Source organism: Trichosurus vulpecula, chromosome 7 (genome assembly GCF_011100635.1).
Source record: "Trichosurus vulpecula isolate mTriVul1 chromosome 7, mTriVul1.pri, whole genome shotgun sequence".
NCBI lineage: Eukaryota > Metazoa > Chordata > Mammalia > Diprotodontia > Phalangeridae > Trichosurus > Trichosurus vulpecula.
The window spans coordinates 52,136,760-52,151,433 of NC_050579.1; the positions used below are offsets into that span (position 1 = coordinate 52,136,760).

Here is a 14,674-nt window from a genome sequence, read left to right on the forward strand (position 1 = left end):
GTGTGTGTGTGTGTGTGTGTGTGTATACGTACACACACACACACACACACACACACACACACATATATATATTATAGATATATATATATATGTATTTATATTATATATTTTTTTCTTTCATTTGTGCATCCTAATATTTATTTCTTGGTTTACTGGTTTCCCTCCCTGAAGGCAGGGACTGTTTCTTTTCTGTTTTTGTCTCCCCAGTATCTAGTCTAGTGTCCTGACACATAATAGGTGCTTATAAAAGTTAATTGAATAAAATATATACACAAAAAGGAATACAGGGTTACTTCTCTTCTCCCTGCAATAAAATGGAGAGGGGAAAATGGGCAAGTACCTGGGTCGAGGGCTGCTCCTTCCAGAGAGACGATGCAGAACAGTTAATCAGATCTCCTCGATATACTGTTGGCGTATCAGAATGCACTGAGACATTAAATATGGGCCCTGAAGAAAATAATTGTGATCTCATTACTCCTACTGCCTTTGTTCAAAATTAACTCCAACTCTAAATGAATTCTTACATGAGTTTAAAAAACATACAGCTTCTTCTCACTTAGAACTAGTCTGGGAACATCCGCTAAAAGATCTTTTTTACATTCAGACACCAAAAGCTTAAACTCTGCCAAATGATTGCATCTGAAAATCAAGAGTAAATTTTTTTTCTCCCTTTTCCTTTCTGTGATGCCAATGAAGCATGCTCATATCGCAGGCCCTGCGGAAGGTTCCTGGCTTATTGTTAGCGGCAGGGTTCACTACCGGGTAATGAACTTGGCTGTCTCAGCAGTGATAGTTGCTGGATGTCCCCCTTAGAATTCTGCCTTTAGAGGAACTGGAATTGTCCCATCGGTCTCTCTGAGAACCCCTCCCCCCCTACCAAACACAGAGGGGAATGATGTAGTTCTTTGAAAGGGGACGGGAGAACGTTCCATCTCATTGGATCCTCATGAGGTGGGTCGTACATCTAGAGACACAGACAGATACAAAATACAAGCTAACTCCAGGTGGGGAACAATGTTCTGCCATAATTTTTGTAGTTGTGAGCAGACGACAATGCTACAATGCAACCCGTACAAAGCGGAAGCTTAGCATAGTAATTAAATAATATTTTAACGGGCAAAATTAATCGACATATACTTAATGATAAGTATAAGTGTTACTGTTCTACACAGCAATTAGGTGGACAAGGCAAACCATTCACATAAATGAAAATGAACGATAGGATGGCAGATTTAGAGTAGGAAAGGCCCATAGAGGTCATTTAGACCAATGCTTTCATTTACAGACTTGAGGCCTAAAGATGTTTAAGTGACTCATCCATGTTCACACAGGAAATAAGCCAAGAGTCAACCTGGTCATTTCACTCCAACTCCATATCCTTTCTATTGTCAGTCATTCAGTTTATGTCTGACTTTTCATGATTCTGAATATAGTAAGGTAAAGGTACTGGAGTAGTTTGCCATTTCCTTCTTCAGTGGATTAAGGCAAACAGAAGTTAACTGACTTGACCAGGGTCACACAGCTAGTAAGTACCCTGGGGCTGGATTTGAACTCAGGTCTTCCAGACTCCAGGCTCAGAGCTCTATCTACCGAGCCACTTAGCTGTCTCACCCTTCTACTACATTGATTTAAATTTAAGCATTTATAAAGTCAGCTAGGGTAAAGGGGTAGTTCTGGACAAGAGGTATATATTGTGGCCTCTAGCTTCAACCTGCATCAGACCAATCTGCTAATTTAAGGAAAGAGTGAAGTCTAGATTAACACCATTTCTCCCCGGCCCAGGGCCTCGTTGTCTCTCCTATGGGCTCAAATTACCTGGGAATGGGCATACTTATCAGCCAGGGTTTCTAGGACTGTAAAGAGGCCCTGTCCGGACCTCCAAGAAGTAAAGAAAATAGCCCACAGCTATGGACTGGGATTCTTAGGTTATCAAAGACACCAATGAAAAGTAACTCTCTCTTCTCTGATTAGACAAAGAGAGAAACAAAGCTGGCCCATAGTCAAGCTGGCAGCTAAGGCAGAGATAAAGAGAAGGCTCCTCTTCTTTGTCCTCCCCTCCCCTCCAAATAACCCAGTAGAGTACCAAAAAAAGTCTATATGGGGAGGGCATTTTGTAATAATACCACTTAACCCAATTTCAAACATGTTGCTTTGTTTCCAATGAGTATTAATGGAATGGGAATTTTTATGGGGAGAGTAATTCAGGAATAGGGCAGGCAGTTCTGGATAGGATGCTGGATTTGGACAGTATAAATGCTCTGAGTCATAACAGGGGTAAGAGGGATGGCCCGGCCGGTAAGACAATCGCAGAAGGGAAGTGCCAAAGACAAATTTCACCTCTAGGTTTACCTTGGACCAGCCCTACTCCCTCCCTTCCCGAGTTATGTGATTCTTTTTACATCTCGGTCTTCCTCTTTTCTACCCCGTAGGAGTGTGGTGAGAACTAGCCTCACCCGCTAATGCTCAACTAGGTGTTTCAAGCTGTTGGGGAGGTATCTTAATCAAAACTTAGCAGAAACAGGGAAGAAAGTGATCACAATTTTTTGTTGTCCAGTCATATAGTTGTATCTGATTCTTTAGGACCCCATCTGAGGTTCTCTTGGCAAAGATAATGGGGTGGTTTGCCATTTCCTTCTCCAGTTCATTTGACAGATAAGGAAACTGAGGCAAAGAGCGTTAAATGACTTGTCTGAGGTCACATGGCTAGTAATTGTCTGAGGCCAGATCTTCCAGATTTCCTTAGGAAACCTCAATTTGAGGGTGGCCTGTATTTCTCATTCTCCCTGTTAGCCATGGTTCAGTATAATGTTTCTACCACAATATTGATGCTAGGGACAAGTTGGTTTTTTTTTTTGGGGGGGGGGGGGGTGGGGAGTGTATGCTACAATGAATTACACATGTTAGAAATTTACCTGTAATGAAGACAATACTATTACCACAGGTCATTGGTATTTGACCAATCTACTTAGAGGATAATAAAGAAAAACTTTGAAGGGGTATTAGAGCTCATCTAGTTTTAAAAATAAGAAAACTGAGGCCTAGCAAGTTAACTGTCTTGCCCTGAGTTAAATAGAGAGTGAGCCTGGATCCAAACCTAGGCTCTCTGACTTTGGAGTCTGTGCCCCTTCTACTATTTTACACTAATTTCCTAGATGGGAAAGAGGGGCCTGGACTAGGAATCAGGGGACCAAAATTTTAGTCAAGGGTTCCCTCTGTGGGCCTCAGCTTCCTAATCTCTAAAATTCAGGAGGCAGAATAGATAATCTCAGAGACAGAGCCTTTCCAGTTCTGACATTATGCTCCTAAGAGTTTAAGTGACATGTGAATCAAGTTCCTAGAGGTCTCTCAACTCCCAGTCTACTGGAGAGTGCAATTTGACCACACTGCCTTCCAAAATACTATACAAGTTCAAACCTCATCACCTCTGATCTGAACTGCTGGCAATATAGTCATCAATAGAACCTCTCAATGCCATCCATTTCTAGGCTTTCCCCTCTCCAATCCATTCCCCAAACAGCCACCAAATAAATCTTCCTAAAGCACCTCTAGTCTCACAGTCTAACCATCTCACTTCTGCTCAGAAATCTTCAGTCACTTCCTCTTCCTCTAGGATAAAATATCAGCTCCTCAGCCTGGAATGTAGGGCTTTTCACAGCCTCCTTTCCACCTACTTTTCCCAGACTCATTTCACACTATCTCCCTTCACATACTCTGTTCCAGACAGGCCTGCCTACTGACTGTTCCCCAAACCTGCCACTCCATCTATTTTCTCCCAGCCTCTACACAAACACAGGCTGCCCCCTCTGTAAGACACACTCTCTTTTCACCTCCATCTATTAGCAAACTCTAGTTTCTTTTTAAGGTTCAACTCAGGTATGCTGGTCTTTTCTGATCTCAGTTAGTGATCTCCTTGTCTTCAAATGTCTCATATTTATTTTGTTGTGTACTTGTTTATATACCCCAATGGAATGTACCCTCCTTGGGGGAAAGGGGGAAGAGTTTTCTTTATTGTCTCTGAATCCTTAGGACCAAGCGCAGTGCCTTTGGACCTGATGCTTACAAATGTCTGTTGAACTGAATGAGCAGCAGAGATAGAAAAGAAGATGACTTTTGATCACATTAATATATATTCCACTCCCCACCAATACCCCGAGTCATTAAAAATAAAGCAAAGTATTAACGAGTGGAAAAGCACCAGAGGGAATACCCAAGGAAAAATGAGATGGGGCCAGAGGAAGAGAGGGAAATTAGTCACCAGGGACAGATGCATTATAAACCATGGCTTAAGGCTTTGCTGCACACTTAAGTGATAGCGCTTTTGTTATCAGAATGAACTAAGTCCTGTCTGGAGCAACGGCCTTCTATGGAGCACTTGATTTTGATGGAAACTTATTTTAAGTGAAATAAAGGAATCTTCCTCAAGACTGAACAAACAATTCCAAAGGCTTGGTAAGATGTGGAAAGAGCCTGGAGGGTTAATTTCAGTCCAGAAGCTACAGACAACAAAGACAAGCATCACACAACCTTTTCTCTTTCAATTTGGGAAATTTAAGAGTATTTCCTATATGTAATTAAATCTTGAATAGTTACTTTAGAAAATATAAAGGAAAAAATGAACAATAATCATGGAGATGACTTCTAATTAGGGCAGTCACAAGAAACATTAGTAGAAGTGCACTGCACCTCATAAAGAATATCACTTTCCTCTCCCGTACCCCAAGACTGGGGGAAATGGATTAGGAATTTTCAGTGGCCTAAGCTTATAACGGTAAGTCAGCAATTTGAAACTTGTGATGAACTGGCCTCATTTTTCCTTGTGCGGGGTAATTAAGCTATTAAAGTTAAAAACTGCACTAAGGCTTTTGAGACCCACAAATTTCTTTTTTAAATCCCTATTACTCATTGCTGTTCTTAGCAAAGACAGACAGACAGACACACTCCACCTCCACACAGCTGCCCTGGGTACTCTGCCAAGCACACAAGCATGGAGGGAGTTGTTTGCCAAGCCAGACGCAATGCCAATGGAATGAAGATGAAACTGTCTTCCCCTGTATGGAAATACTGCTTTGATTTTGGGGGTGGGAGGGGAGAGGGCTGGGGGAATCTGCACCTGTCATTTCAGCACCACAGGGATTCCTTCCACGGATTCCAAGCAGCCACTCACCTGTAACTTACTGTCTTACAAAATTGCCTGTGACTCAGATAGGGGAAACATTTTGCTCATGGGCATAGAGCTGTTATGTATCAAAGGCAGGATTTGAACCCAGATTTTCTTGATTCCAAAGTCAGATCTTTTATTTACTATGCCCTGCTGCCTTAGTAAGTCAGACTAATAAAAATTCTGGTACATTTCTGCACCAGACTCCCAACCCCAAGCTCAACCACTATGTAATCTTACCCCTCTCTCAGCCTCAGTTTCTTCCTCTGTAAAATGAGGGGTTTGGCTTAGATCACCTCTAAGGTGACACTGAGCTCTACAATTCTACTCTTCTATGATTCTACCTCAATTTGACACCAACCTGTGGTTTGGAAGTCTATCTGAATTGGATTAGATAAACTGGTCCCTGCTTCTCTCCACAGGTTGCCTCCCACAGGGGACCAGGCTGTTACCACACAGCGGTACAGCCCAGCATCGGACACCTGAGTCTGGTACATTCGATAGCGGAATTCATCTTCTTGGACCTTTTCCAGTACCACTCCATCAGCCCGGGCCTCATCTGTCCAATTCTCCAGCTTCACCACCGAATCCTGGTCTAAGGAGATGATGTGCTTCGTCTCGTTGGGGCTGAAGGGGTCTGCCGCAGGCTTCTCAGCTGTGACGAGGACTGAATACCGAGGAGTCTTTATGTGCTCAGAGGAAACCTTGCAAGTCATCTCAAAAGTATTTCCGGCAGCAAAGAAAGGCTTTGCCTTACTTGCCTTCACGAGGAGCACAGAATCTGAAATGAAGCATCAAAAGAAATTAATTACAGAAGGGACTTAGGAAAGTTGGACTTTTTGCTCCCAGATATCTATCAAAGAAGCGCTCGCTCATTTGAACACTGTCCTAGACATGCACTTGCTCCCCAAAGCTGGAGAGTCAAGGAGGAAAAAAAAATGTAGATTGGAGGACAAGCTGAAAATCACTAATGAGGTAGGATGAGCTCCAACCACAGAGGGGCAGAGAGAGACAGGTCGGGGGAAATCTGGTTCTGGGCCACTGGAAGATGAATGAGAGGGGGAACTGGGGAAAGTCTAGGGAGGCTCCTCCTGTCCCTAACAGGGCAATCTGGATGACTCTGGATAGCTCCAGGATCACTGGTATGGTACAGTACTCCTTTCCACCCCATATTTGTCATCTCCCTTTTCCCCCTGCTCTATCTCTTCATTCCACAGATCTATCCAGCTCAGCAAGTAAAAACTGCTAAATGGTGGAGTACAGGAGGGGGACCTAGGTCTAATTCAGTTCAGAGCAGGACTTCATGTCTCACTCCCATCCACTCAGCCTTTGGAATCCATCCTGATTGGTGGATGAGGAAGTCAAAACTCATCAAATCCACCCTATCTATCCCATGTAAGACCGTGCTTCACAATCTACCCAGCAGGACACTAGGGCTGACCCAGCATGGACACACTACCATCTGCCCTGCCTCTATGTATTCCTCTGCACCCCACTATCCCCATTTTCCAACTCTTGCTCTGGAAAAAAGCATGCATACAACTATTACTACAGGAAAGGACACAGCAATCTGTTCCCCCAGGGCTCTACTCATAATTCCTCTGGCTTCCTTATCCATAACTTTGCCTGGCCATCAATCCCCTCTATGTGCTGTATCTCCTATTAGAATTTAAGCTCCTAGAAATGGTCAAAGGATATGAACAGGCAGTTTTCAGAGGAAGAAATTAAAGCTATCTATAGGCATATGAAAAAATGCTCTGGATCACTACTGATTAGAGAAATGCAAATCAAAACAACTCTTAGATACCACATCTCTCCTGTCAGATTGGCTAAAATAACAAAGCAGGAGGATGATAAATGCTGGAGAGGATGTGGGAAAATTGGAACATTGTTACATTGCTGGTGGAGTTGTGAGATGATGCAGCCATTTTGGAGAGTAATTTGGAACTACGCCCAAAGGGCCATAGGAATGTTCATACCCTTTGACCCAGCAATACCACTTCTAGGGTTGTATCCCAAAGAAATCACACAAGAGGGAAAGGGACCGATATGTACAAAAATATTTATAGCGGCTCTTTTTGTGGTAGCCAAGAATTGGAAATCAAAGGGATGCCCATCAATTGGGGAATGGCTGAACAAGCTGTGGTATATGAAGGTAATGGAATACTATTGTGCCATAAGAAATGGAGATGATACGGACTTCGTAACAACCTGGAAAAACCTACACAACATAATGCTGAGTGAGCAGAGCAGAGCCAGGAGAACATTGTACACAACCACAGATACATAGATTCTGTGAGGACCAACCCTGACAGACTTCGCTCTTCTCAGCAACACAAGGTGCAAGTAAAACTCCAAGGGACTCACGATGGAGAATGCTATCTACATCCAGAGAAAGAACTGTGAAGTTTGAATGCAGATTGAGGCACACTTCATGCTCGCCTTTTTTTCTTCTCTTTTGTTTTTGTTTTTGGATTTGTTTTTTTTTTTTGGTTCTGTTTCTTCTTTCTCATGATTCATTCCATTGGTCATAATTCTTCTCCACAACTTAACTAGTGTATAAATTAATTCAATGCGAAGTTATACATGGTAGCTATATGAGATTCCATGCCGTGTTGGGGAGGGAGGGGGGAGGAAGGGTAGAAAATCTGGAACTCAAAATTATGTAGAACTGTGTGTTGTAAACTAAAAATAAAAAAAAAAAACAAAAACAAACAAAAAAAAAAAGAATTTAAGCTCCTGGAGTGAAGACTTACTCACTTTTGCATGTGTATAGTACCTAACAATGCCTGGAATATAGTAAGTGGTTAATAACGGTTGCTGGGTTCCTAAATCAATCTGATTTCTTCAACTCCCTAACATGCCACTTAATTCCTGAGCCTTAAGAATCCTCACTTGCAAAATGGAAATGCTTGAGCTACCTACTTATTTCACCTGAAAGTAATGTGAGTAAAACGCTACAGAAATGTGAAAGCAATAGGAAAAAAATCATCATCACCGTTTTCATCCTGGGGAATAAAAAAGTCATCATGATTACAATGCCTTGCACACAGTAGGCATTTAATAAATATTTGCTGAACTGAATTGAAATGTCCCAGATTCTGATGCTATGTCTTATTGGACATACAGTAAGCACCACTTGCTGAACTGGATCCTCTGTGGGGTAAGGGATGGGGTAGATGTATGGTGTGGTACAAGGAGGGCGGAGAGAGAGGGTAAAGACAGGATGAGAGGAAGGGACTGCCTTTAGGTGCTTCTGAAAACTCATCCAGCAAATACTTCCTGAATGCCTTCTGTGTGCAAGGCACTGTGGGGAGTACAGAGAATAAGACTGTCCCTGTCCTGTGGAGCTTACCATACAGTAGAAGAATAAAAGATTTATATACAGTATCCAAAAAGTCTTAGAGCAACTTAAAGCTTTAATAGATGAAAATGTAAGACATTCTGCACAATTCATATACTTTAATACCATACCCCAAAGCTTAGGAATGAAGCACAGTTAGTGCTGCTGTAACATGAGATGCTTGTTCCTAAAAATCATGGCATTATGCAAAATTGTCCAATAAAAAACACAGGCTTATGGGAAAAGTGGGGTGAGAAGCACGATGTTTCCAGCCATGATTGTTTCTTTTATTTTTGTAGCATTGTCTCTGATGGTCCACAGTGTGGATTCCTTTATATCTGTTGCTTGGGAGATATTACATGTTCTAGTTTCTTTCAAAAGGCTTTATTGATTCACATTTCTTCTCAATACTTAAAAATTTCCTTTTGCACGCACTGACTGGCATTTTTGAAGCAGAATGCTTAGGCATTTGGGGATGATGAATGAATATGTGTGTATGTCTATGTGTGTTCACACACACATACACATATATACGTATATGTATATATAAATATGTACATACATGTATGTATATTGTATATATACATAATTATATTTATGAATACGTGTGAATATATGTATAATGTATCGAGTACATGTATATACATATACACACACATACATATAGTTCACAAATGCTAAGGAATAACAAAACACAAGTTATAGGATAACGTATGTGAATTGAAATGAGGTGACTCATAGATGGTTAAGGCATGTGGGGGTGGGTGTCACTTGGCTATGGCTTTCTACATTCGCCCAGTGTTTCTTGTGGATGGACTCACACAGAAGCAAACACGAAATTCACATTGTGCTAAAACTGTTCCCTAATCTATCAATTGGAATTGGAACAAAAACAAGCATTATAACAGTTACTATACCACAACAGGGCCATGGTCCGCTCTGTACCCAGCCGAGAAGTAGCTACAATGAGTCTCCATTTGCCTGACTCCGGAGTCAGGAGAGACCTGGGTTCAGAGTCAGACTCAGACCTCATCATGTGACCACGAGAATACCACAACCTCAGTTTCCTCATCTGTAAAAAGCCCTTGTCTCGGATCACAAGGCCGCTGTGCCGTTCCAAAGAGATGATGAGCTTTGTAAACCTTAAAGTGCTATGTAACTGACAGGTATTATTACTGTGATTATTACTTATTATTATACCATCTACCTCTCAGAGGGTCGTTGAGAAGAAAACAATTCGCCCATCTTAAAGCACTAAGACACCTTTTTCCAATAGACTTAGAGTCCTAGCGTCAGAAGACATGAGTTCAAATCTGGCCTCAGGCACTACCTGTGTGACCTTGGACATGTCACATAACCTCTGTTTGCCTCGATTTCCTCATTTGTAAAATGGGGAGGATAATAGCATCTACCTCCCAGGGCTGTTGTTATCGGGTAGTTACTACTGCTACTGGGGCTGCTGCTGCTACTACTACACACAGTTATACTCCAGGTCAACTACTCCTACTCCTAGTATTATTAGACATAGTGACACTCCAGGCCAAGTCATATTCCTTGTATACATAACAGAGTAGAATTCGTTATAAACAGGAAAAGCCCATAACATAGATGTTCCCTACCCAACCCCATCATTTTCATGGGGGTCCTACTGGACATTCAAATACAAATTACTACAAGTTCTTTAAATATTATTAACCCAGGAATTGCTACCTAGGAGGCTACTGGGCACTATGACAGCCGCCATCCTCTATGAGAAAGAGGAATCAGTAAAGGAATCGGCGCTCCTACCTTCTGCAACCCAAAAAATGTTGACAGGCTTGGACACGACCTCCTTGCTTTTCATCCAGCTTTTGTTATGCTGTCTGGTCCATGCAGACACAATACAATAGTAATTTCCTCTGTCTCCCTCTGAAGTCCTCTGAATCCGAAAACTGAACCTGGACCCATCCTCCTTGGAGAAAATAATCTCCCCATTTTGTGCTCTCTGCCTGCTCCTCTCCCCAAATCTCACGGTCCAATCCCCATCCATGGCAGCAAGTAGTTCATCAGACACGACTTCATCGCTGCGCGAGTCCATCCTGTAGTACCAAGAAACAGTGAAGCGGACATTGGCATCTGCGTTCCTCACATCTGTTATCTGGCACTCCAGTTCTGTGGGATCATCCAGGTACTCAGGGACCCTAGAAGCATTCATCAGCACCTCAAACAGTGGCTCTGTGAAAAAAAAAAGGAAGGGGGGGGATCAGAAAGAGCAACCTGCCAGAGAGATAGGTAAGAATGAAACATTTGTTGCAGGATTCTTTTTATTCATCTAATTCTAAGCTTAAAAATCAAATAAAATGGGCATTTCAATAAACAAAGTACAACAGAAAATGAAGAAGATTGTACATGAAACTGCAGCTCTCTTAGGAAGTCTAGTTTGCTTTTCTTTTAAAATCTGTAATAATTCAACCTGTAGTGTTCCAAGATGCCATGTCTGTTTGTGACTTTCTGGTCTTTCTTCTGATCTCTTCTGTGCATGTCTTAAAAAGAAGCCAATGATCCTTTTTTTTTTTGGCTGCCCTATCTCTGTTCCCTACTCTCCCTACCACCACTCAGTCACTAGGAAATAAAAAAAGAAAAGAAAAACAAACCATTGTAACAAATACGAAGAATTAGGCAAAACAAATTCTCACATTGGCTGCCTGAAAACCATGTTTCCACAATCTGCATCTTGACTGTATCACTTCTGTGTCAGGCGGTGGTCAACACACTTCATTATCAATCCTTTGGCATCTCAACTGGTCACTGCACTGATCAGAATTCTTGTCTTTCAAAAATTGCTTATTTTTATAATATTGTTGCTGTATAAAATGTTCGCCTGGTTCTGTTCACTTTATATATCAGTTGATATAAATTTTGCCAAGTTTCTCTAAACTGACCCTCAAGTCTAAAATGTTGGAGTTAGAAGGGACCTCTAGTGAACATCGAGTTGCCCCCCCCCATCTTATTGATGAGAAAACTGAGGGACAGAAAGGAAGTGATCTACCCAAGGTGACACAGGTATTAAGAATCAGAATTGGGGAGAGGTGTCATGGAGAAGTACATAGAGGGCTGTCTTTGGAATAAAGAAGGCCTGAGAGTATGACCCTGGGCAAGTGGCAACTTCTAAGTATCCAGGCAACTCACTAAGATTATTGAGTTGCAGAAAATTTTCTGATCTCTATGAATCAGGTATCACCTACACCAGTGAAATGAGAGATACAGAGAGATGAGAGATAGAGATAGAGAGAGAGAGAAGGAAAGAATGAAGGGAGGAAGGAAGAAAGAAAGAAAGAGAGAGAGGGAGGGAGGGAAAGGAAGAAGGGAGGAAGGAAGGAAGGAAGTAAAAAACAAAGAAAGAGAAAGAAAGAGAATCACAAACTTTCAGAGCTGACCTCTGGCCCTGACTCCCAGTCCAGAACTCATTTACGCACCATGTGGCATTTCACTCCGACAGATTTCAGTAAGAGTCTATTAACCATCTATCTTACTATATACAAATGATAAAATACTAGAGATGGAAGAGAATGTGAGATCATCCAGTTCAAACCACTCTTTAATAGATGCAGGGGCTGAGGCCCAGAGATGTGTTTCACAAAAGTCACAGAGCTCATCAGGGGCAAATTCAGGACTTGAACCCAGGTCTCCAGCCTCCCGGTCTATTGGTCTTTCCACTATTTCTCATGGCTGTGTAGGTTCAATTAAGGCTCCTCTGACTGTAACAGAAGGATCTAGGAAAAATTTTGTTCCCAAACCTAAACAACACTGATAAACATGGCAAGAAATGAAGCCTGTGAAAAATAACTTCTCAGAACTTTTAAAATGTTCACAGAAATCCTCGATTTAGAGCTGGAAAAACTTCAGAAGCCATCTAGTTCCTTCTAGTCCAAACCCTCTTGTTTTCAAATGAGAAGCCCAGGGAAGTTAAATGACTTGCTCAAGATCATACAAATATTAAGTGTACAAAGGTGGGATTTGAATCTAGGTCATCAGGCAGGAGAGTCTGTGCTTTTTATTAAGCACTAAGCTAGGTACAAAACTTAGAGCACCATACAAATGTTGGGTAAGTGCTGGAGATACAAAGATAAAATAAAACAGTCACCATATTCAAGGAGATTCCATAGTATTTTAATATTTCCTAAAGAAATGGAAACTTTTCCCTTTATTCATTCATGGTGTTCTGTAAGGACAGCTAGGTGGCGCCATACTGCACACAGCGCCGGGGCTAGAGTCATCTCCCTGAGTTCAAATCCGTCCTCAGACATTTACTAGCTGTGTGACCCTGGAAAAGTCATTTAACCCTGTTTGCCTCAGTTTCCTCATCTGCAAAATGATCTGGAGAAGGAAATGGCAAACTGCTCCAGTATCTTTGCCAAGAAAATCCCAAATAGGGGTCATGAAGAGTCAAACATGACTGAAATGACTGAACAACAACTACTTATAAAGACAGCAGGACTTGGAGCCAGAAAATCTCAGTCTGAGACCTGGCTCTGCCACCTCCCAGCCGTATGACCCTGGGCAACTCATTTTCACCTCTCTGAGCCTCCGTTTCCCTCATCTTGGATGATCTCCGAGGTCCCCTCCTCTAGCAATGGCCTTCTATGATTCTGTAAATGCCCATCTCACGCTCAATCTCCCACCATCTCGTCTGTCCAAATCACCTTGACTAAACAACTTAGTTTTACGTATGACTCATCTGGATTATAAACTGCTGAGGTCATGGTGCTCATCTTTGGAGATTTACACGTCTGATGAAATTTACAGCTTTGTGACTAAGCCAAGTGATTTAATCATTTAGGGACCAAGAAATGGAACAGAATTTTGATTTTTTCCCCATGTATGAAGATGAGAACCACCAGAATTCCTCATTCTGAACTGGATTTGGACCACTAGAAGCCTTCAGTATTGCCATTTTTCTTTCAACCATTCCAGCTAATCTTTTACTGGAAAAATCCTCCCCTGAAGAAAAGCCACTTTGGTGTCTAATTTTCTTAGATGTTTCCAAGGGTGCAAAATGTTTAAAATTCTTTTGTGAAATTATAGATTATCATATTCTAGCTTAAATTATTTTGCCAAGAGGCAGTGTTGCTTAGTGGATAGAGTTGGCTTCAGAGTTATGAAGACCTGAGCTCAAGCTCTGTCTCAGACGTATACCGGTTATGTGACTCACTGCAAGTTACTTAACCTTTAGAGACAGCTAGTAGATAAAACTCAGTCGATAAAGCTCTGGTCCTGGAGTTGGGAAGACCTAAGTTAGAATTCGGCCTCAGATACTTACTAGCTGTGTGACACTGGGCAAGTCACTTAACTTCTGTCTGCCTCAGTTTCTTCAACTGTAAAATGGAGATCACGATAGTACCTACCTCCCAGGGGTGTCATGAGGATCAAATGAGACAACATTTGTAATGTGCCTGGCACATGTTTAATAAATCCTTTTTTCCTTTCTTTCTTCCTTCTTCCCTCCCTCCCTCTTTCCTTCTTTCCTTCATTCCTTCTCTCCTCTTTTCCTTCCTTCCTTTCAGTGTCTTAGGCCTGAACTAAAGAGGTTATATCGTCAGTCTCTATTCCTTCCTGTTTTTCTATGAAATGTTATCTTCCCAAGGATTTCCTATTTGTATTCAGTATTAGGATCATCCAATACAAAGCAAAATAAAATAACAGGGTCACTTGCCTCCCAGAGGGAGATGAGAAAAACAAGTAATACTATCTAGTCCATTTTGTACCTGCGGCAAGTACCCCTCACAAATCACCTGGCCACTGCTACAGACCTCCAGTAATGGGGGATCCATTCTTCCTATGAAGCCTATAAGACTTAAACAGTTCTGATGATTAGGAAGCTTTTCCTTATTTGGAAGCAAAATCTGCCACTCTGGAGAGACACCATATTAACTCCTCAGGAAAGCTAATACTGATGAATACTGATATGAACACATTTTAAAAATATCACAGAATCTCATTCTTTTTTTTTTTTTTGAATCTCATTAAGAGATAATCTAGGTGTAGCGAGGTGGTACAGTGAATAGAGTACCTGAAGCCAAGAGGACCCTAGTTCAAATCCAGACTCAGAGACTTAATTGTGCGACCCTGGGCAAGTCACTTAACCCTGATTGCCTCCAAGGGGGAGAGAGGGAGAGGGAGAGGGAGAGGGAAAG

At 41.8% G+C, this 14,674-nt stretch overlaps 1 protein-coding gene across 1 annotated transcript in view; it reads right to left on the bottom strand.

Moving 5' to 3' along the window:
- The window catches only part of PTGFRN (prostaglandin F2 receptor inhibitor), an 86,734-nt gene that overhangs the window by 19,545 nt on the left and 52,515 nt on the right, over positions 1-14,674 (bottom strand). Inside the window, 4 exon segments of the mRNA XM_036768861.1 lie at positions 341-385; positions 388-447; positions 5,520-5,939; positions 10,290-10,715. Coding sequence (XP_036624756.1) covers positions 341-385; positions 388-447; positions 5,520-5,939; positions 10,290-10,715 — 951 coding nt within the window.